This window comes from Melanostigma gelatinosum (genome assembly GCF_949748355.1).
Source record: "Melanostigma gelatinosum genome assembly, chromosome: 21".
Lineage (NCBI taxonomy): Eukaryota > Metazoa > Chordata > Actinopteri > Perciformes > Zoarcidae > Melanostigma > Melanostigma gelatinosum.
This window is the reverse complement of record NC_136654.1, coordinates 15,237,169-15,259,382: the sequence shown is the minus strand read 5'-3', so window position 1 is coordinate 15,259,382 and position 22,214 is coordinate 15,237,169. Positions and strand designations below refer to the sequence as shown.

The 22,214-nt window shown below is 43.2% G+C and overlaps 5 protein-coding genes across 5 annotated transcripts in view; 2 read left to right on the top strand and 3 right to left on the bottom strand.

The window, feature by feature from the left end:
• Positions 1–743: 743 nt before the first annotated feature.
• tmem101 (transmembrane protein 101) lies at positions 744–3,440 on the top strand. Its single transcript, XM_079292973.1, has 4 exons — positions 744–887; positions 1,589–1,769; positions 2,234–2,380; positions 2,841–3,440. The coding sequence occupies exons 1-4, from the start codon at positions 757–759 to the stop codon at positions 3,147–3,149; spliced, it is 768 nt and encodes a 255-aa protein (XP_079149099.1). The 5' UTR covers positions 744–756; the 3' UTR covers positions 3,150–3,440.
• Positions 3,441–4,469: 1,029 nt separating this feature from the next.
• Positions 4,470–6,536, bottom strand: LOC306794579 (uncharacterized protein; the record flags this gene model as incomplete). The annotated part of the gene is given in 4 exon segments (XM_079292693.1): positions 4,470–4,771; positions 4,774–5,227; positions 6,070–6,352; positions 6,529–6,536. Coding segments are annotated over 4 exon segments (1,047 nt in total).
• Positions 6,537–7,302: 766 nt separating this feature from the next.
• lsm12b (LSM12 homolog b) lies at positions 7,303–12,040 on the bottom strand. Its single transcript, XM_079292740.1, has 5 exons — positions 11,882–12,040; positions 9,790–9,923; positions 9,261–9,370; positions 8,658–8,784; positions 7,303–7,922 (listed from the first exon to the last, which is right to left on the bottom strand). The coding sequence occupies exons 1-5, from the start codon at positions 12,006–12,008 to the stop codon at positions 7,830–7,832; spliced, it is 591 nt and encodes a 196-aa protein (XP_079148866.1). The 5' UTR covers positions 12,009–12,040; the 3' UTR covers positions 7,303–7,829.
• Positions 12,041–12,658: 618 nt separating this feature from the next.
• g6pc3 (glucose-6-phosphatase catalytic subunit 3) lies at positions 12,659–16,005 on the top strand. The gene is made up of 6 exons (XM_079293569.1): positions 12,659–12,919; positions 13,718–13,824; positions 13,909–13,999; positions 14,090–14,208; positions 14,337–14,478; positions 14,589–16,005. The coding sequence occupies exons 1-6, from the start codon at positions 12,702–12,704 to the stop codon at positions 14,929–14,931; spliced, it is 1,020 nt and encodes a 339-aa protein (XP_079149695.1). The 5' UTR covers positions 12,659–12,701; the 3' UTR covers positions 14,932–16,005.
• Positions 16,006–16,138: 133 nt separating this feature from the next.
• tanc2b (tetratricopeptide repeat, ankyrin repeat and coiled-coil containing 2b) overlaps positions 16,139–22,214 on the bottom strand; it is a gene marked incomplete at its 5' end in the record, with an annotated part of 72,514 nt that continues 66,438 nt past the window's right edge. The window contains 4 exon segments of the mRNA XM_079293273.1: positions 16,139–20,980; positions 21,190–21,290; positions 21,470–21,616; positions 21,797–21,888. Of these exon segments, the coding sequence (XP_079149399.1) occupies positions 18,910–20,980; positions 21,190–21,290; positions 21,470–21,616; positions 21,797–21,888 (2,411 nt within the window). The 3' untranslated portion in view covers positions 16,139–18,909.

The window sequence follows — 22,214 nt, the reverse complement described above, 5'->3', positions numbered from 1 at the left end:
CAGTTCCATACTTTGAATCACTTTCATTGTGGCTTTAATAATCAAGTAGTCGTTCAACAAAAACATTTCAAATATTCTCTGGTTCAGCGCATGTTCAAGGGACAGGGTGTGAGCTTTAGTGGCATCTAGTGGTGAGGTTTCAGAATTACTTGGGATACATGACGAAATGATTGCTTTTAAAAACACATATAGAACTTTAAAAACGAATTAATACATAACAGGATTGGAAGTTATTTTAATTTATTTACAGCAAGAGTTTCTAGAGCAGCGACAGAAATGTTTACAACAACAAGCCACGATATAACGTCATTAATAAGTTGATGTATTAACTACTAATTAGCAAAAATCACAATAATGTCTCTCTGTTTGTACCATAGACTTATATAAGAAGTTTCTACCGATTTCTACCAATATCTACGCATGCAAATTGCCCGCCGAGTACTTCCTGGAACTATCTGAAGTCTACATTAATCACGTGACAATCCAGCATTTGTAACTTCCGTAATCGCGACTCTCTCTTTATACGGCTCCGGCACCAATGAACGAATCTATCCGGTCCACTTGGTTCCATCAGCGTATATGAATACGTATTTGCACTAGAACATAATCTCTTTTCAAAATAAGAGCATCTGCATATGAATTACAGCCACGTTCTATCAGATAGAAAGACTTGTGCTTTTATTTCGAAACTTGTGTGTATTTTGGCCGGAAGTTCTTTTTGACTAACGTATAGTTGGCGGATAGATAGCAGCAGCAATGGCAGCCCCCAGCAGGAAGCAGACTTTAAGGTTTCTCAGCCAGTTGGGAGCGTTTATTTTGACCCGGTTCGGGTTTTGGAACTGCTTCAGCATGTTGATGCTGTTTGCTGAACGAGCGGACTCTAAAAGGTAAGAAGAGTGCGCGAATAGAGCCCTGGGAAATAGCTAATGCTAGCTAACGAGCTAGCCATATGGAGTTGTTTAAATTATAATTATATGTTATATTTTGCCTGGTCTGTAATTTTCCGACTGCTGTGGGTAATGTTAAAGGTGGCTTCAATCTATTATGTGCACTGGGCGTGTATTGTTTCAGTCTGTGGTTGGCTGGTCTTTACATTTGGACTAACGTTACCACACCCCTCTCTGAATTATCCTGTAATTACTTTGTCATACTTGGCTGCCTCTTTCATTTGGGTTATTTTCCCTCTCTGTTAAAATAGGTGCAAGAGTGTTTTAGTTGGTGGTGTGCTGAAAGGGTTCACTTACAATAAGTAATATTTGGATTTATGTTTATCAATTGGGTGTTTTCACTTGAATATGTGCTGCTTACAGCTTCATGAATGTGAATTTTTTTTTTTCAAAGGCAAAATTAATAATCTCACACAACAGCAGTATATCTCAAAAATCCTTTTATTCCTGTAGACTTGACACAATTATTTTGGGTCGTTGCTGCAGAAGCATTTCACTGCAATGCACAGCTTGTGTTCTGACTACCACTTTGCGATACACAATAAATGCATATGCAATACGTTATGAGGCAAGCAATAATGATAAAGCAGTCGCTGTATAAATTACATATTTAACCTCTTTTCATTCATTGTCATCTCCAGGAAGCCGGACATCCATGTACCATACCTGTATGTGGACATGGGGGCTGCAGTGCTCTGCGCCAGCTTCATGTCCTTTGGGGTGAAGAGGAGGTGGTTTGCAATGGCCGCTGCCGTACAACTGGCCGTCAGCACGTACGCGTCGTATGTTGGAGAACAGGTGTACTACAGCGACTGGCTCAGGGTGAGTCACCGTCTGTGGTTTACAGGAACAACGCTGAGGTTCACTAAGTTACCTGTGTGCTGCCTTCTGATAACAATACTCGGGTATCATTATACACTTTAAATATTGGGACTTGTGGATTATGTTTCCATTTGTCCTTCATTAAGTATAAACTCAGCAGCATAAACATCGGCTACACAAGCTAAAACAAAAGCTGTCTGTATGTAGTTGCTGTTGAACTCAGTTTGCCATGAATCTCAAAATTTGGCAAATTGTTGCTGCTCTAGAAATATCATTTAGTCTAGTTCTATTGTTCAATTCTAACCCAGTTCTGAAAAGGAACCAGGCTGACATTGGAGATGTTAGCTGTGTGTATAACTCTATAAACATGGTCGGTGAAACACTGGTTTTGTTATAGATTGACTTTGTAGCGTAAACGTGAGTTATTATGTTGTTATTACAGCCTGAACGTTGTTGCCCTGCAGGTACGGATGTATTCCAGAGCGCTGGCCATTACTGGAGGCTTTCTGGTCCTGGCCAGCGGGGCGGGCGAGGTGTACAGGCAGAAACCTCGCAGCAGATCCCTGCAGTCTACGGGACAAGTCTTCCTGGGAGTTTACCTCATCTGCATGGTAAGACCCACGTCAGTTTTATTCTTTTTTTTATTTGGATGTGGACAGACTCAGTAAGACACTTCACACTGCTGAGGTACTGAAGCTCATTTCTCATTATCTTCTGACATTTGAATCATTTTTAATCCTAATCAAGAAAGTAATAGGTAGATGAATGATAATAAGTATTAGTTGCAGCCATTGTCTTAAGAAGACAATTTAAAGGCTTTTTTAGTTTGGATTCACTGAGTCTGACCAAGATTATTGTGTCTGTATCTTCTTGTGATCACTACATGGGCTACTTAAGATCAATATGTACAAACCACATAATCATTTATATTCATGAACATATGACTTGAGGTACTTTATTTCTGCATACATGTATTAACCTATACTACCTTTTTTGTAAGTCAGACAGTACACACCAAAACCTGTTTTCGGTGTCCCGTTAAACAACGCAGTACCCCTTTCCCCGCACTAGGTGTACTCCCTCCAGCACAGCAAAGAGGACCAGCAGGCCTATCTGAACCACATCGTGGGAGGAGAGATCACCCTGATGCTGCTGGAGGTGCTGTTTGGGGTGCTGGCTCTGGCCTTCCTCTCTGGCTACTACGTCCGCCTGGCCGCGCAGATCCTGGCCACCACCCTGCCTCTGGTGATCCTGCTCATTGACGGCAATCTGGGCTACTGGCACCACACTCGCAAGGTGGAGTTCTGGAACCAGATGAAGCTGATCGGACATAACGTGGGCATCTTCGGCGCCGTGCTGATCCTGGCCACTGACGGTTGACCTTTGGGCTCTCACAGACAGATTTTTACAGACCGAGGTGTCTGCCGCAGGATGCGGTTGTCGGCCTTTTGCGCCAGAGCCTGACTTTGTACTCAAAGCTGCCGTCGCTCGGTGACCTCTCAGGATTCAAACACTCCAGACTGAGACTGTTGGACGTAAGCGGCGTCGATTGTCTTTGCGCACCAGATGGTATCTTTGCTTTTGCAAGAAAAAGAAGGGAAAAAAACACAAGCTTCCTTTTTTTTCGCAATTCAATTATTTATTCAGATTCATGTTTACATTTCTCTGAAACATGACACTAATGTAGAGTATACAGAGAATATACCTTCTACTCCAAAAAGCACAGTCTTAAATGGTATAATAATACTGCACAGTATATGGTTTAAATCATTTGCAAATAAAGGGATACTTCAAATTTAACGCGTGTGAATTTCTCTCAATTTACCAGATCATTTACAGTTCGTAAACAATGATAACGTACATAAGTGAGCGCTCGCAGCGATGGAAGTACAGCGGAGTGCAGTAGCTTCTCAAGCTATGCAAGAGCATTGACCACCAAAGATCACAAATGCGACTTAAACAAATTCACTTTCCTGATCAGTGTGCTATTAGTGAGTGGGTAGAAAACATCAGCAAGTGGCCCAATATTTAGTGGTCAGATATATACATGTATTTGGTGGAGAAACCAGAAAGATATTACAAGCATTCACATCACTAGATGCTTACGACTACGTTATCTGTGGTCATGTTAGAATGTCAAATACCACGACACAGACTGAGTTTTGAGTTTGTTGAGTGTAGAAACATACTATACTATGACTTTTTCCGACATGCTATATGTGGGACATACTATACTATGACTATTCATCACTATATTTGACATACTATACTCTGACTCTGATGTTAAACGATGACTTTTTGTCATATGTCGAAAAAAGTCATGAAAAAGTCATAGTATAGCGTGTTCAGACATCTGGTCCCCTGGTGCGTTGGGTTGGGTATACATAGATAGAGGTAACTTCTACAAGACATCGCCCTCCTGAAGCTCAAGTCTGTGGGTGATTGTGTTATAGGGAACAAGATTGTGTTTCTAGCTCTTGTGTATTACTTATATTACACTGTAATACACTTTGTTTTGGGCTAGTCACTTAATTCATTCTCTTGTGCTTTGAAAGAAAGCTTTAAAGGTGATCTAAATCTAAAACTAAAGTCAGACCATGTGAATGAAATGTGACAGAGTGTGGTTGACTACAACCTATTATGAAACAATGTGTTAGTATTACCAGGCCACTCCTGGCCATGAATAAAACATATTCTTCTTCATCTGTCTTGTCTCTCTGAGTCTGTATCACTTGCAGTTTGTTTGTTCTTGCTGCGGTTGTGCTCGGCTTTGATCAGGATACCAATCACAGCCAGCATCATGGTGATGACGAGCACCGATGCCGTCTCAGCGATACACAGCTGGCTGTCCAGCGACGCCAGGAAGCTCCCGGCTTGCTGAAGAGGAGCGTGGCACACGATGTCCTTGTAGTCGTCCACGTGCAGATGTCGAACATGACGGATCTTGCTGAAGACGCGCTGCAGCTTGCAGTCGCAGGTCCAGGGGTTGAAGGACATCTGGAGGTGGTCTGGAGCTTCAGGAAGGTCTTGAACCTGATGTGCTCCAGCTGGTTCCCCTTGAGACCAAACAGTGTCAGACTCCGCAAAGGAGCAAGAGCTTGTGTCTCAATCAGTGAGACGTTGTTGTGGCCGAGCAGCAGCACCTCCAGTCGCTGCTGGCTGCTCAACACGCCTTCTTTGAGCATGTTCAGCCCGTTTCCCGTCAGGTTGAGGAGGCTCAGTCGAGACAGGCGGCTGAAAGCCCCGACGTCCATCGCCCGCATGCGGTTGTAACTGAGGTCCAGCTTCCTCAGGCTTTCAAAATCACCCAGTGAGGTGGAGTCCAGGTGCTGCAGCAGGTTGTGGTCCAGCTGGAGGTCCTGGAGGGAGGACAGCCTCTGAGAGAAGTCCAGAGGGAGCCAACGCAGCCGGTTAAAACTCAAGTCCAGCCTCTCCAGGAACTGCAGCGACGACAGACACTGAAAAGCAGAATCAGGACAGAATATAAGCAAAACACTGGTGGAATGTAACTTAGTGAATTACTCTAGTACCGTTTGAGGTAATCGTACTTTGAGGACTTATATGCTACTTTACACTAATTTCAGAGGAAAATATTGTACTTTCTACCCAGCAAGATATATTTCACAGCAGAGCTCAAACAATTAACAAATCAATTTTCATTCATCAAAGAAATGCTAATATTAGCCTCTCAAAAGTGATGTTTAGCTGCTTTTTACATCTTCCTAAATTACAAATCTTTGGTTTCATTATGTTTTTCCCCTTTTTTGAAACTATCTTCTGACATTTAGTAGACAAAATGTCTCATCGATGATTCGAAAAATAATCAATGCTTACTAGATAATGAAAATAATCATTTATTTCAGTTTAAAGCTTTGGTTAAGTTATTTTGTATGTTAAGATTTCACATAAAAATATCGACTTAATAGCTTAAATATAAAATGTTTTATTTTCTATAGATTAAACTTCTAGTATATAAAGTATTATTATTAGTATTGATTAGTTTCAGATCCACAAGCTGCAACATTAAACACATTAATGAACCAATAAAGACTAAATTAAAGTCATGAAATAGTAATAGTAACATAATAGTAATGTAATACTTCTATGGGTCCTTTTTTCTGTATTGTGACTGCTTTCACCATTGGAATTTTAAGTAAATTTAGCTCACACTGATTACATTGTATTCATTATTGAGTAATATTGAATTACTATTACTTTTAATTAAGTAATGCACCACCACTGGTCTATAACACAGTATTAGGTGCAGAATAAAACTCAATGCAGTTCCTATTTTGGGTACCTGTGGCTGCAGAGTCTGGATGCTGCTGTTGGACATCAGGAGGATCTTCAGAGACCACAGCCCCACGAAGGATCTGGTGTGTACCTCAGTCAGCCGGTTCCCACTCAGGTCTAGCAGCCAGATGCCGTGGGGGACATTGGGAGGGACCCGGACCAGACCACGAGACCGGCAGTCCACCAGGTCGGAGGGTTCGTCGCACAGGCAGTGGCTGGGACACAGCTTGAGGACCAACACGGCATCCAGAAGAGGAGGCAGCAGCATCACAGCGAGCATTGTGCAGCCACTGACGGGCTTCTTGTGTTCAGATCAGAGTCTGAGGACTCCTGCTGAAAGGCATCGCTATCGTCTTCCTACCACAACAGCCCGATATTGATGTCATTTCACAAAATTCTCTATGACCAGATTTCGGATATTCCTGATTAGAGAGGGATTATGGGCTTAAACAGATAATCACAAAACCTGACCATATCTGGGGAGCAAACAGGTCTGCTTTGGATCCTTGCAAAGATATAAGTCTAACGATCAATCAATAGTTTTAGAACAGCCTCTAAAATGTGGATATTTGCATGTTTTCACTACAGAAAAAAAATGAATATTTTGGGGGGTTTTGTAGTTTGTCAAACAAAACGAGACATTTTAAGGAAGTACTTTAAACTATTTTTCAGAACAAACCAATTACTCAAGAAAATAATCTAAAGATTATTTGATATTGACAACAATCTTCCAGTGAACCAACTACCATCAGACCACACCAGCCCACCTGAAATCTACCTGTAACTCAACCCAAAAGCATAGAACTCAGTTTTTAAGGAAGTATTGTCCATACAAATCAAGCTCCAACAGCCGTATTAAGTGAACCTTGTAAACTCCATGTTCAAATAAAGACTCCACGCTAATAGGACAGCAGTGAATGTCATCAAGCAGCTTTGGAGAAGCCAGAGGATTAAGACACTTAATAATTAACTTGTTACAGCGTTGGCTTCAGTTCCCCGTCACTACATGGAAGCATTACTCAGGCTTCTGAACAAACTGCGAGGAGAAACCTGAGCATGAAGACCTCATCTGCTCAAAAACACGGACAATGTGTCGGCCGGATCCCAAACATCACAAACATGTCAGTGACACATATTCTACCCTTGGTTATGCCCCCTGAGATGAATATTGTGTGAAGTTAAAATCGTTTTTTAAGAGTCCTTCAAAAAGTGGTTGAAAATTACCATATTACAGTCAGAATTTTTGTTACTTTTATTTTAGAAAATGTCCTTAAAGTGTGGCGTTTCAAGTCACATTTTGTTTAAAATACAGAAAATACAGACAGTAGAACATGGATACAGCAAAAAAGGAAACAATGACAGAAAATAAAGCTAACAAGCCTTTCTGACTGCTCTAGTTTTCTCTTTTTGAAATGGAACTGAAGGCAAAGGTAGGAGGGCGGAAAAAGAAAAAGCTTCAGGGACAAGGGGGGGGGGGGGTAGAGGAGGAGATGGGGGGGGGGGGAATGAGACGAGTTAGTTAAGGAAAACTATGGTTGCTTTATGGTTCATGTTTAAATTATTCTTTATAAAGTCTAATTTAAGATTTAATCTTTCCTCTTTCTTTTTTGTCTTTTTCTTTTAATGGTATTTAGATCTTCTGGATCCAGGGCCCTCAGCGCTCCTCCTTGTGGTCTCCGACTCAGGACAAGGAAAATGCCGACTTCGTCTGGCAGTGGGAACAAAACCACCCGCGTCGCCTTCGCCGGTCGACCCAACGCTGCCAACTCAAGAAGATAAAGTGGAGTCCTTCTGTGTTTGCTGTGCTTGTGAACGTTGCATGGACTTCTGACTTTCTACGTCTCTAAAATGTTTCTCAACCTGCAAGAACGAAACCACAGCATTAAAAAAAAAGACATTTTCAACCCTAAAAACACTTCTCATGCAGTCATTGTACAGATCTCGTCTCCAAATAATCACAACGCTGTATAAAGCACTAACAGGTTATGAAGGTACAACCTGGTCTTCAAATAACCGTCATATTTAAGAATGAAATCATATGTTAATGGAGGTTTAGGTGTATTCTTTCATTCGATCAGGCAGGACTTTAAATAATCTCTCCAGCTCTCTTGTTTCATTCACAACTACTTCTGTCCCTTCTCATGTGCACAACATAATGCAACACTACATATTCAGTTACATGGAGAGCCGGCAGCAGCAGGTACGACAGTGAATCAGCAGCTGATGCTGGGGTGGATTTCTATTGAACCTTTTCATGGCGTCTAAGTGTTGGCAGGAACAAAACTATGCTTTACTATTACATGTAGCCACAGGAAGTCATGTGAGACATGTTTATTATGAGGTTTTAACTTTCAGGGCTTCAGACTGGGTCCGAAATCATCGCATATGCGCTACTTTTGTATTTTTGAGTGTGTAGGTTACAATTTCACATGAAAGCATAAATCAAGAAAGTGTACTGTAAGCATAAAAGTAGAACAAATAGTCTCTTAAGTTCTTCTTAATGCAGTGACATGCAAGATGTAATGTTGAAGCCGGCTGTCTGCCTACAGTCGTGTACTGCGTGTGAAATATTGTAGCGACATGAAGCATACTTACTATTTTGCGTACATGACTTAAAGCGCTTCCCTCTTTGCCTTTGCAGTTCTCAACCTGGTAAGGCGGCGAGATAACGACGTCGTCCATCACCATAATGTTCTTCTCCTGCCATTTACAGTCTTTGATGCTGCGAAGAGAAGCAAACATCATCGATTTAACAATTATATATTCTAACAACATTCATTCCGTTGGCTAAATTGTGTGTTAAATGTGACTTTCTAGCTGGATTGACAGAATAAAAAGATATTTGTTTAAGTTTTCTTTTAAATATGTTTTTTTGTAGTCTCGGGATGAGCTGACTCTGAACCCGGGTCTATCAGGTCAGGGTCCCGCTCTATTGCAGACTCACTACCAGCTCTAGTCACATAGTGAATCATAGCCACTGAAGGAATAAGATCAGCTTTAAGCCCTTTGCTCAGAAAAGGTACGAGGTCTCTATCAGAAATGTAATCTATACGTGCCGGGTTCAGGTGAAGTTAGCCAACTACAGATGGCATAAAATACTTTAATATCAGCACAATTTCGTCCTAGTTATCTACAACACACATATACGGATGCTTCTGACCACTGTAGAACGTTGAGCAGCTGGTGTGAAGTTCTTACGTTTTGTGAATAGTCTGGAATAGCTGTTGGCCCTCCACAGAAACCCCAGCACTGATTGCATAGGCTTGGGACAGCTTGTCCTCCTTTTCTGACCGTGCTCGATTGGCAAGCTGCGAAAAGATCACAAAAGACATTATTTAACAGCTTTGAACCAGGATCAGCTTTATATCTTTAACTGGAATAAGAACAGGACTGTTTCAAAACGCGTCTTCTGAGATGTTTTGCATAATCAATAAATGAAATCTTGCTCACAATACTTTGCTCCACAGGGGAGACTCGAGATGGCATTTTATAAATCTAATTTCCATTCATAATTGTGACAACAAAGTCGTCTTTCTCTTTACATTTCACTTTTACAGATTTGCCTAGGGCTCCTCAGTAGTTCATGTCTAGACCAAATAGGTCATCACAAGCCGAATATGCAGTAAACGGCATTTACTTTCAGTTTATTTTCATCCTCACATTCACTTACAATACACAACTTTTGACCCACTCATCAACACACGTACCAGACAAAATAAAGACTTACCTTGCTAACATTCAGTGATGCTAGTGGGGGTGGAGTCTCAGTGCGGTCATTAATTATGTCCACATCTGAAACATAGGCTAAGTTGATCAGGATGACGTCGTTGAGGTTCGGCTTACCGCTGGAGGAAGCACATTCTGGGAAAGAACTAAAGTCAAGGCAACGCAACTTCATGACGAGGACACAGAACGAGTATTAAGAGCTGAACAGCATCAGTTAAGACCACACAGAGGAGCTTATGATACAGAGAACACTGGTCGACTAACACCGAGAGGTGGTGCCAGTTACAGAGAAGTGCTGCCACCTATAGTTATGATGGATGAATTGTAAGAAAGGCCTTAGAATTGTACCGCTAATGCACATACATACAGCAGCACAGCAAGTGTTCACTTCTTGATTTTCTTTGCTGAAAAGCCCACTAAATGAATCCTCTTTTGAGTAAATTACCCACTGACAGTTTGTCTTATTTTACAAAATGCCTGATTATTGATATAAACTCAGACATGGCATCTTGAGCTTTAAGCGCACTAGTCAAATTAAGTCGTTCATTTTCCCAGAATGAAATCTGAGTGAAAAAACAGCTAAATTAACTGATGTACAAAAATATATACACACACAATGTAAAAGACTGTCGCAGAATTATCTTAACACATTTGTGGTTTCCCGGCAGTAATACAGAACAGGTGTCTGACTCATCAGTGTGATTCTGATGCACAGCAGGCTTTCCTCATATTTTAGTTAGATCTGCAAGATATTGCATCATTTTTTTTAAAAGTGCTCTTTAATTTTTAAATATTAAAAGACACAAGGCAGGTCAGAATTTGACCCGTTATCACTCTGACAGCACGATGACCAAAGTAGTAAACTTAAATTACTCAAACTTTCAGTATCGGTCTGATGTTTAGTTTCATTTTGAGCTAGCTACATCATTAGATTAACTCTAAGCCCTGAAAAAGAAAGCTTCATGTACATTTTCTGGGATTTCTACCGCACTGCCTGACTCAAGATGGCTTTACTGAAAACCAAATATGACAGATATTAATTCAGTTTATGTTGGATGGCACTGAAGTGTCAAACAAACCGAAAAGGCCTGTGATGCCAACTGTCAAACCTCCGCTCTGGATTAATGTACTTCATTCATTTTTTGGGTGCTACACCCTCACAGCTTGGCCGTGTTGTCGTTAACTAACGTCAAACCACAACACATAAATGAATACAAATCATGAGCTGATCCAGCATGCCACCTAGTTAACGTACATAATGTGCATTACACACACACTTATGAAAAGGGTGTAGACATGCTCATCAGTAAGCTAACGTTGGTGGTAATGAACTCACTGCTAGCGGTGACACTTGAATTTTGTTGAAATTAAACAAATCTGTGGAATAATTCACCCAATAACAACAATGTCACTAGAATCGGATGAGACGCGGGGGGGGGGGGAAGCCCAGCTGATAAGCTCGGGAATGCTAATAGCATTAATTCAGCTAATAGTAGCGGCAGTGTGTGGTTGACCGACAGATAGCATGTTAGCCGAAGCTAACACACAACTTCATTGTAGCGTTGGAAGGGAACACTCGTGTGTCCGTTCTCAACTTCCGTGTGAAAATAAACCGTTAGTATCAACGGGACAAAATGACATCACAAACTATGTGGTTGTGTGACGAGGGGGGGCACGCGAGCCGGCGAGAGGTATCGCCGAATGTCAGTTAGCTTAGCAACGGTTGGTGCCTGTTGAGAGCAAACAGCCATGATGCCTTTACTAGAGGGTTCGTTGCCAGATAGTGATCCATGTTGGAGGTCTGGTAATACAATGAGTGGATTCACAACACAAGCTCTTTCCTAGCAGATAACGTGAAGCCGCGGGACGACCCGGTCACATATATAATGTCTTCAATATATACAAAGAGGATTGGCGACTATCTTCTGAATTAAAGTATTTAAAACGGACAAAGATATATAACTCGGCTACCACCAATTACGCCTGCGCGGATCACTATTTGACACATTTTTCGGTTACCCCTACAGGCCCTTGCGAGCCAGGCAGGCCAGCCAAGCAAACCGTCCCGCAGCTCGAAACAAACGAAAGGATACTCAGAGTTAACATCTTGGACTGGTAGTCAAACGCGACCACTTCTCCTTGCAGACGTTGGCCCAAGCAAGTGAGGCAAGAGACATGGCTCCCGACGCTGAAATACTCCCCCGGTCCAGGAGCCGCCATCTTCTCCGCCAGGAAACCGGAGCGCCTGCCTTACGTAAAACGACGCGATGTCGTATGAGAGACGAAACCATGGGCGTGTCGAAGTATTACGTCGCGTGGTGGTCATTTTACTCCAATACGACGAATCACAATTTAATCGATGTAACATAATGTTTAATTACATTTAATCTTCCACTTAACGCTTTAATTGTTGATAACATGTAAATGTGATTAAATTAATCGAAATATAAAGCTGTGGCTTTGTCTCCCATTCAACAACTGGAGATACAGAGGTACTGCTAGCTTCTTCTTGTTCTTCTTCTTCTTCCTCTTTTTTTAGGTTTATTGGCAGTTGGCAAACAATGAATTGGTGCATTACCGCCACCAACTGGTATGGATTAGGATGTCTTGTACTTATAGTATAAAATATAAACAAAACAACTGGCTCATATTTTCTTAATAATATTAGTTAGTCTAAGATATATAAATAATACTTGATAACATTCACTTCGATGTATGTATAATTCAATTAATCGAAGTATAAAGCTGTGGCTTTGTCTCCCTATAAACACGATTCAACCGCTCTTCATCCTAACAGCTCCCCCTACCGGAGACACGACGGTACTGCAATCTTTGCTGCAAAATAATCAGGATTGCGTCTTGATTTTTTTTTAGTATTAACGTTATATGTTTCGGTAGAGTACGCACGCAGTCATGGAGGCCGTTCACACCCATGGCATCTGGATGGCTGAAAGTCTACAGCAGAGGACGATAAGTCTAGAAAAGATGTGGCTGGTTGTCACTCATATTGGAGATCCTAAAGCAGCCTTTCTGCTCGTCTTTCCCCTCACATATTTCATCAGCAAACGAGTTGGAGTAGCGGTGCTTTGGGTGGCAGCTATATCGGAGTGGTTAAACTTGGTGTTCAAATGGTAAGTAAGTTAGCCAACAGGTTTTTAAACACGTTTCTAATGTGTTTCTGGTGTGTCTAACGTGTTAGAATGACGCTAAACGGGCAGTTGACATTCAGATGAGTCAATATTATACAGATACAAAGGCAACTGTGGTGTTGTATTCTTTATATTTCTATTCGCAATTAGAAATATTTTTTGATTTTATTCTGTTGACGTTGCACTTCCTGGAAAGTAAACGCAGTCCAGCAGTGTGTACTGTCCGACGGGAAACAGATATAAGCGGAACATTTTGTATACAGTATTGTGTAGTAGTTATTAGTAGTGGCATTTCCTCATGGATAAAATAAAATGTGTGCTGATAAATTGCCAAAAAGAGAATTAAGAGTTGTGACGATGATATTTTTGATATTGTTATACACCATGAAGGAATGAAATATGGAACAAATGCAAAAAAGGAGGGGATGTTATAGGTTTAGAATTCATGGAGGGAGGTGTAGAAAAGAAAATGTATTTTCTTCTAAATTAAGGTGAGGATGTGCAGGGTTAAATGCATAATTCACATACAAGAAAGTACGAGATAAACGTGAGGTGTACGGAAACTGTTGAGATTGTTCTCACAGGATGTAAAGAGTTTAGTGTAGAAATGTTCAGACCTAAGTTTAGAGTTAGTAGAAACTGAAACCGAAAAGTATGATATGATTGTGATTGTTGGACCAACAGGAGTAGGTTTAATATGCAGTACAAAGACTACCTCAGGTCATGTTGTTATGCACTCTGGTAGAGACAGATGGTTATTGTTTATTTAATCTTTCCCAGGATGCTGTTTGGAGAAAGGCCATTCTGGTGGATAGGTGAGTCCCGTCTGTTTGTCAACAAGCAACCCAACGTTCACCAGTTTCCCTCCACCTGTGAAACCGGCCCAGGTGAGAAACCCGTAAAGACAAAATAAACATGTGTCAGACACAGACAGCACACTAGAGGGTCTAAAGCTGCCCTCCGTCTCTCAGGCAGCCCGTCGGGACATGCGATGGTGACGGCAGCAGTCTGGTGGGTCGTGGTGTCCTCACTGGGGTCATTCCTCTACTCGCGTACTCACAGGTAGGTCCATTTGAAATAAACAAAAGCCCGGATAAAGAAAATGGAGAATGTCGGAGCTATTGTTTAATGACTCTTTGTGTGTGGCTCCAGTTTGATCTTATCAGCTGCTCCCTACCTGCTCTATGTGGTGATGCTGGTGGCGGTTGGAATCTCCAGGATCTTCATCCTCGCACACTTCCCTCACCAGGTCATTGCCGGCTCCATTACAGGTCTGAATACAGTTTCATGCACAAGCTAAAACATGAAGTGTCTGTAGGGCAATGGATTAAACCCTATTACCCCCATATATATAAGGTGAAGAAATGTATATTCTGACTGATTGACTTGCTTTTGTCAGGTTTCATTCTGGGGATCGTTCTGAGCCGCAGAGTCCCAGACGGTCGCTCCCTGCTGTTCTTCTTTAGCTTGAGCATCGGCCTGCTGTTCAGCACTGTGATGCTGCATGCCGGACTGAAGCAACTGGGAATCGACCTCTCCTGGTTCGTCTTTTCGTTTCATTTATGTGTGTTGATGAGTCTGTTCAGTGCACAATAAGCTCTGTGAGGTGAGGTAAATTTGCCCCGACTTGATGTATTGTTTTCTTCCACAGGTCTATTGCTTTGGCTAAGAAATGGTGCAGCCGCGCGGAGTGGATTCGTCTGGATTCAGCCCCGTTCTCCTCTCTGACTCGAGACTGCGGGGCCCTCCTGGGTTTGGGGATGGCCCAGTACTGGAAGCCCGGCGGATGGTCCCTGCCTTGGGCTCCTCGGGCTTTGTCTCTGGCCATTTCGTCCATGGGACTGTACCACGTCAATCGTCTGCCGCTCCCGGTCCGACCACAGGGACTCTTCTATGGGCTGTTCTTTGTCAAATTTGTCATGGTGCCTCAGATTGTCATGGTGCTTGTGCCTGGACTGGTTCACCTGTTCACACACAAAAAGAGGAAGGACTAGAAACTATTGTCTGTCTTGAACCCCTCCAAGGACTCCAAGCACCTAAAATGTCTGTTCGAAGCATTTCATGGGAGTGTTAAGGGTGTTGAGGCTTTTGTTTTGGTGAGATTACGTGGGCCTTAAGTGTGGGGATTGTATTTCTTTCACATTTGCAGTAACTCTAAATACCGCAATAATAATAAGTGTTAATACTACGGTATATTCTGGTGGGAAAAGTGCAGTTTTGAGGCGTTGCACATTAAAAATACATATGTGACTTGAAAACCATATTTGACAGTCTAGCGTTTGAATGTTACCGGAGAAAGGCTGTCGACTCTTTGTGCTCACTGTATTGATGAAGTTTCAGCCCTCAGACCTCCATCAGGTAACAGATCGGTTAAATCAGATGGAAAATATTTTCTCAATGAGGTCTGAGGACCGAAACTTGTTTATGAAGTATGAACAAGTGTCCAAGACAGTCGAGGGATTTTGATCCTACGATTTTAAGACTGCCAGAACTTTATAGTACTCTAATTGTTAACCTGGCACCTACATTACCCACAATGCAACTCAACCTGCAGCAGCGATGAGTGGCTACAGAGGTCTGGTAAACTCCCTTCTTGTAACTCCACGAACAGATTTTTTCAATATTGCCGTCTTCAGCCACAACTGACACTGCCTCAAGTGTCATCACTTGAGGCAATTTATCAGATTTCGTGTAGCTTCGCTGGAGACCCGACACCTGTAAACAGATTCTGATGTGGAAAAATGGGTGGAGTTACCTTTTGAGCACATTAGCATGAAATAACTGTGTGTAAAATTCAACAATTGAAAAACTCTGATGGAGCATTTCTAGAGAAATTTGGGCTCATACTTTGTTTAGGTCAAGAGATGTAGGACGATGTAAATGCAACACTATTCATTTCTCCATTAATAGCTTTACAAAATGCAATATTTCTGGGAGTGGCATCGAATTGCATGATATTGTACAGAAGCTTTCTCTGTCGACACACTGGTGTTATATGTTGTAATAATCCAAAATAAGAAGATGACATGTGTATGTTATATAAAAGTATTCTTTAAAATAAATGACTGACATGCAGGGCGTGTTTTAGTTGGTAACCATTTATAAATATGTTCTTTTTTTTTCTCCAATACATAGGTTTGACTGTACAGATTACAATCAGTTATCATGAGATAAAAACACATTCTTTTTTATTGTTTTTAATTCAACTTTTTATCACAGCGATCTGAAAGCTCACATTTACAGACAAGAGAACTCTGCTCAGCAAGCAAATACATTAAAATAAAATAAAAGAACCTTTTGCTTTTTGTCTGGTGAGGTTGAAGGACAGTTCAGGGATAGCAGTCTGCTTATCTCCATCCCAACGTTGTATCACACACCAGGGTCAGAACACCGCTATACATGTTTCTGCTTGAGCTCATGGAAAGAATAGAACATGCATCAGATTATTTACAGCAAACTAATATACATAGACAGCTTGAAACCATACACCCTTGAATATCCTCAACTTAGAAGTCCTCTTAAATGAAGTATAATACAGCTCATATCTTCACTTCTGTAAAGATGAGTAGGGCATCTCTCTGGTAGCAGGTGGAACTGTCCCTCCTTAGATATTCTTTATCGGAGAAACCAAAATAAAATGTTACAGACAAATGGTCTATAAATGTTCCCACATATACAAATAACTTGGATATTCTCAGTATTCCACTTTCTCCATCACCCAAACATGGCGTTTCAGGGCAGTGAAACCTCAGTCACACTTTCTTTTTGTTGCAGTAGATTCGACTTAATTTCAAGATGTGTGCAAAACCAGTGGATTAGACTGGCTGATTTAGAGATAGAGGACTTTTAATGTATATATATGTTTTATTTTAAAGATGTGGAATACTTAAATATGATCGGACTCCTGAAACAGACTTGCTTCACTAACAAACCCGAGCTGAAGTGAGTGGAATATCTGAGTCAGTATATACAACTTGTGCTAGAAAGTCTATACATCTTCACCAGTTCAAAAACATTGTTTGCTCTTCATATCGTCATTCATCACTGCTTTGTAAATCATACAACAATAATGATAATATTAATAGTGTCTATGATAGTCTGGTATCACTGGTCAGAGGTCTGTCTGATCACACACCCACTTTCTCCAATTCCAACAATCATAACAAAGTAAGTCAAATACATAAAGTGCACCCTTAGTTAAGAACTTAACAGGCATTTTTAGTGCAGAAGTGGCGGAATAAAAATGCATTGTGGGTAAAAAGAAACGACACAGAATAATGCAGGAGAAACGTCTGTAACAGTGGTCGTGTATGCATTTGCTTGCTTTTAATGGCTGAGCACTATCCATGTCAACCCATCACTAGCATGTACTCTGTCTCTGATTACCTGCGGAGGAGGGACAAAGACCAACTTTGATACTCATGTGCCACATGATAAAACCACCCTATTCAGCATTTGACCCGCATCATTCATTGATTAAAAACTCCTGTAGCCGAAGATTCAAACTGGAATTTATTGCACTCAAGGCCAAATACATCGATCTGTCCTCGAAACAAGTTTAAAGAATTCTGCAAAAACTATCATACGAGCTTGTAAAGCAGATGATTGAGCAAGTATTCAAAGCAGTTTATCGACAGGGAGCTGGTATTGAAAAATCAATACCAGCCTTTTGTTACTGCACAATAAAGAACCTGGTGGGATGCATGGCTGTCATTCATACGTAGATAAATGTCATAGATTGCAGCCTTGACCCTGAGGTCTGTGATACAGTAATTATACAAAAAAGAAATATATAGAAAGTCACAATTTATGTATCTGAACCTAAGAAATGAGGCAAAGTTGAAAATGATTGAATCAACAAAATATATGCCAAAAAAAAGCTTTTTAATACCTGGGCTTTTCAAAACTTGGTGGTACTCTGGGTAAGATTTGAATGTCTATAAGTGTTTATAAACTTAGAGCTAAAAGCAATTTGATTGACGGGAAATTAAAAAGCCAAACGTTCTCTGGTTCTAGCTTCCTCCAGTGTGAAGATTCGCTGCTTTTCTGTGTTATATATCTTGAACTGAATGTCTTTGGGGTTTTGAAGGCGTCATGTTGGATTATACTCGACTTATTTAGGACTATTTTCTGACATTGTACAGAAAAAAAGAATCTGTAGATTGACCGATAAAGAAAGTTCTCGTCAGGTGCGGCCTTCCGATCATCGAGGACGTATTGCAGCAGAGAACACATTCTCTCTCATGAAACCACAACAGAATCTTTTTTATTTTGCCACAATAGAGGTAATTATATCACTCAAAGTTGGTCGTTGTCCCTCATTCCTTACCCTGCACGGTTTTCCACATCCATACGACTAGCAGTGGGACACAAAGGCAAGGTTGACAGAATACAATTCAAACGCAAACTATGTTTTCTTTCTATGTACAATATATAACTTAATTATAAATATTGTCATTTTTCTCTAAGTACTGAGTTGTTGAGCCATTTGTATTTTCTGAGCAATGTACAGTATTGAACATATACTATTGTATTACATAGAATAGAGCCTACTAGCAACCTCGGTTAAGAGCACACTTTGAAAGAACAGGAAGATGGATACAGAGTCCACAAGTAGAGTCCGATGATTAGTACTTTCACTCTTACAGTCCCGCCCGCTGTTGAGTTCACTTGTGGGAACTTTGTGCCACACAACATGTTGAAGTGCGCTGGTCTTTGATTCAGTATGAGATCAGAACTTAGGACCCTCCTGTTATCCCACCTGTGTGCAGAATATGATAATGAAATAATCGCTTCTCTCCGTTAGTTGTGTTTTTCGGATAATGTCTAGTACCCTAAGTGTGTGTGGTTTTCTCTCTGACTGTCTCCCGATGAGTTCTTTAGGATGAGTTCGTCCATGTCCACATACACAATTTCACCTCTCACTTTCATTAACAAGCCCAGTCCACAGCCAACCAATCACAGACAGACCATCACACATTTGACTCCACAAACGGTCTCTTTGGTTTGATGGGGGAGGTGGGGCCTTGGGTCCGGGAGTCACGCGAGAGCTGGCGGTACATGTTGTCCTGGTAGGCCTGTGCCACGGGCAGAGTCCTCGCCACCTTCACATCCGGGTAGGTGGGCACCTGGCTGACCCGCTCCAGGATATCCCCATTGCCGCGAGAGCCGTTGGTCAGCTTGCCCAGCGAGGGGGGCTGGGTCTGGGTGTAGTAGTCCTCCTCCAACAGGTGTCCATTTTGGGCGTTGTTGGTCTTGTTGTAGTAGGCGATGTTGCCCAGCGAGGCGGGGGGACTGTAGGTGGAGCCTTGATGGACCAGCTGGCCAGGCGAAGTGGGGCTGATGACAGAGTCCATCGACATCATGGCCCTGGACCGTGAGGGCTGATGCAGGTACTGCTGAGTCCGCGCCGTCTTGTCTATGATGCCCATGAAGGGTGTGTTCCGAGAGCGGGTGCTCTCGCCCGGATACAGCCCCCCGCCGCCCTGGGAGGGAGAGATGGGAGACATGTCATCGCAGGCGTGCTCATAAGTGGCTTGCAGGGGGATCTCCATCTGCTGGATGGAAGAGGACGGCCTGAAACCCGGCGCTAAATTCGAGGTGGATCCAGTTGAGATGTTGTTGCTGGAGGGGGAGAATCGAAGGCCTACGCTCTGAGAATGGATGAGAGGCCTGGGGGTGGGCACATGCTGCTTCAACTCAGTAGTATTGGCACTGACGGGGCGTCTCACCATATGTGGGATCTCAGGAGAGCCCAGCTGGCAAGGGGGCATGGCATTGGCTCGCTCCAGCACGTGTTCAGAGACCGGGTAGTAGGCGGCCGACTGGCTACGGCTTATCTGAGGTGTCTGGCTGTAACGGATGCCCCCTGGGCCCCCGCTGCTGGCGCGGTAGGCAGAGGAGGGGCGCTGGGGTAGCTCATCCTTCAACAGGCCCGACTCCATAACCCCTCCTCGGCCACCGTGCTGACAGAGGGCCCCAGAGCTGAGGCTGGCCTGGACCTGGGGCATGGGCCGTCCATCCAGGGAGGGCTGGTACACTAGCCGGCTCTCAACGTCCACTGAACCCCCCTGGTAGCGACCACCCATGGAGTGCCCCATCTGGCCAGCGTAGATGCTGTTGCCCATCACGTTGCTGGGCTGGTTTGTGCGGACTATTTGGGCTATAGAAGGCTGAAGACGAAGGCCTTGGGCTTGGTGGTGCTGGGAGGACAGAGAAGGCTGAGAGCTCAGCTGGAATGAACGCTGGCTGCTCATCTTGGAGAGGGGAGATTTGGGTCGGCCGGGGAGCTGCTCTGTCTGGTAGCGCACAGGCGAACCGGACTGGGACCTGTACATACAAACACTCTCTACTGGCGGACTGGCTCTGTACTGAGCAGCTCGACGTAAAGGGGAAGGCGGTGGGCTCTGGTGATCCATCCCCTGACCCCCAGGACACATAGAAGGCGAGCCGAAGCCGTAGGACGACTGGTGCACCGGGGAGGTGTGAGGCGGGCTGTGTCGATAGTGGTTCTGATGTGTCGGGGAGAGGGAGGGCGATGTGTGCTGGTATGACCCGCGGGTTGGAGAGGACATGGAGGAGGAGGTGGGGTGATATTCGTAAGGCTGGCCCATGGGCAAACCTCCAGCTAAGTAGATCTGATCTGGATGTGTTGGGGAGAGCGGTGGGCTGTGAATGATGGGGAGGCTGGACGGATTGCTGAGAGACTCGGGTGGGGGCAGACACACAGACATGGCCTCCAGCTCCTGCTCCAGGTAGTCCTCGTCCTCAAACAGGTCCTGGACGGGCTCCATGTCCTCCAGACGGGGCTCTGGCGGAGGGGGAAGAGGCATGGACAGGGACAGGGACAGGGACTCCTCGTCTTCTGGGGGAGGCGTAGGAGGAGGGGAGGGGGGAGGCTCCAGTTCCAGCTGCTGCTGCTCCTCCTCCTCGTTGAGCTGGTGATATTCCTCCTCCACCCTCTGGAGCAGCCGCTGGATCTCTCGGTTGTTGGGGCACTGCCTCATGGCTTCGTTCAGGTCCTCTAAGGCTTCAGGAAATTGTCTGGAAAGAGGAGAACGAAGGTTAGTTCTGGGGGGAAAAAGTCACAGTTGATGAGACGTCCAGAGCGGTGTGGAGGATCATATTGGGAGTCACGATGCATGAGCACAAAGATGAGTGGAGAATGTAGCTGCAGAAACAATTTAAAATGTAGATCAAAGAGTATCTCACATATTGAATTGATTATGTGTAGATGGGTGGAAGGAGTGTACCTGCTGCTACGCTTGGCGCGTGCTCTGGCATAGTATGCTTCAAACGATTTTGGTTTCAGTTCGAGTGCCTTGGTAGCAAATTCCTCAGCCATCCCAAAGTCCTGGAGAGATTAAACAAAACCCAACACATACAAAGACGTGTGAAAATATAGCCAACAGCTTTATTGTCATTACACGTCCGATACTTTAACATGAGAAACGTCTCAAAAGTTAAAATAAGTCTGCTTTAGTAAATCCCTGAAACTGTGGCATTCACTCAGCTGGTCCTCTGCAGACTCACGTTCATTTTCCTCCGACATCGGGACAGGTTGAGGAAGAGCGATACTTTGAGTTCCCTGAATGTCTTGAGGTCATCGTTGAAGCCTTCGCGTGGAAACTTTTTGAGGGCATACTGATAACGCTGCGCCGCCTCCTTCACCTTCCCCTTCTGTCGGACAAACAGAAAGAAGTCTGGTTATCCTCACGGATATACATCACGGTTCACAACATAAACCAGAGACAAACATAAAGATACATTTATCTCAACATTTGTAAATTGAATAAACTAAAATCGATTAAATTCCAACAATGATATGCGAGCTCCCGGGGTCAGGGCCCGTTCTCTGACCTTGTAGAAGCTGTCCCCCTCCTCGATGAGTTTGCTGAGTAAGATGATCATGATGTCGGGTTTGGAGGTGGCCATGGCCCATGTGGCTGGACCTGGGTAACACAGGAAGGAGCAGATGAAAACAGAAACACAGTGAGAGAGACACACAGCAATAAGCAGAAGAGGAGGAAGAGGGAAGGAGCGACTGGGAGTCACACTACACACAACAGTAATAACAGGGATGAGGACAACAGCCAAAATGGGGGAACGGAGGAGAAAAGACAGGCAATCCACTGCAGAGAAAAGATTATAAAGATCTGCTCAGACACGTCGAGAACACTGTGACCTCGCTAAAAGACATCGGACCGGGGTCAAATACTATTTGACAATAATCAAGAGCCTAATTGGAGTGCAGAATGAGCACATTTAGATTTGTTTT

Bases quoted from the DNA above. Each gene is read 5' to 3' on its own strand.
- tmem101 (XM_079292973.1), top strand. From the start codon at position 757: ATGGCAGCCCCCAGCAGGAAGCAGACTTTAAGGTTTCTCAGCCAGTTG. The intron at 888-1,588 runs GTAAGAAGAGTG...TGTCATCTCCAG, and splicing joins GAACGAGCGGACTCTAAAAG to GAAGCCGGACATCCATGTAC. The intron at 2,381-2,840 runs GTAAGACCCACG...TCCCCGCACTAG, and splicing joins GAGTTTACCTCATCTGCATG to GTGTACTCCCTCCAGCACAG.
- lsm12b (XM_079292740.1), bottom strand. From the start codon at position 12,008: ATGGCGGCTCCTGGACCGGGGGAGTATTTCAGCGTCGGGAGCCATGTC. The intron at 8,785-9,260 runs GTAAGAACTTCA...TTCTCTTCGCAG, and splicing joins TTCCAGACTATTCACAAAAC to CATCAAAGACTGTAAATGGC. The intron at 7,923-8,657 runs GTAAGTATGCTT...TCGTTCTTGCAG, and splicing joins TAAGTCATGTACGCAAAATA to GTTGAGAAACATTTTAGAGA.
- g6pc3 (XM_079293569.1), top strand. From the start codon at position 12,702: ATGGAGGCCGTTCACACCCATGGCATCTGGATGGCTGAAAGTCTACAG. The intron at 13,825-13,908 runs GTGAGAAACCCG...TCCGTCTCTCAG, and splicing joins CACCTGTGAAACCGGCCCAG to GCAGCCCGTCGGGACATGCG. The intron at 14,479-14,588 runs GTTCGTCTTTTC...TTTCTTCCACAG, and splicing joins CTGGGAATCGACCTCTCCTG to GTCTATTGCTTTGGCTAAGA.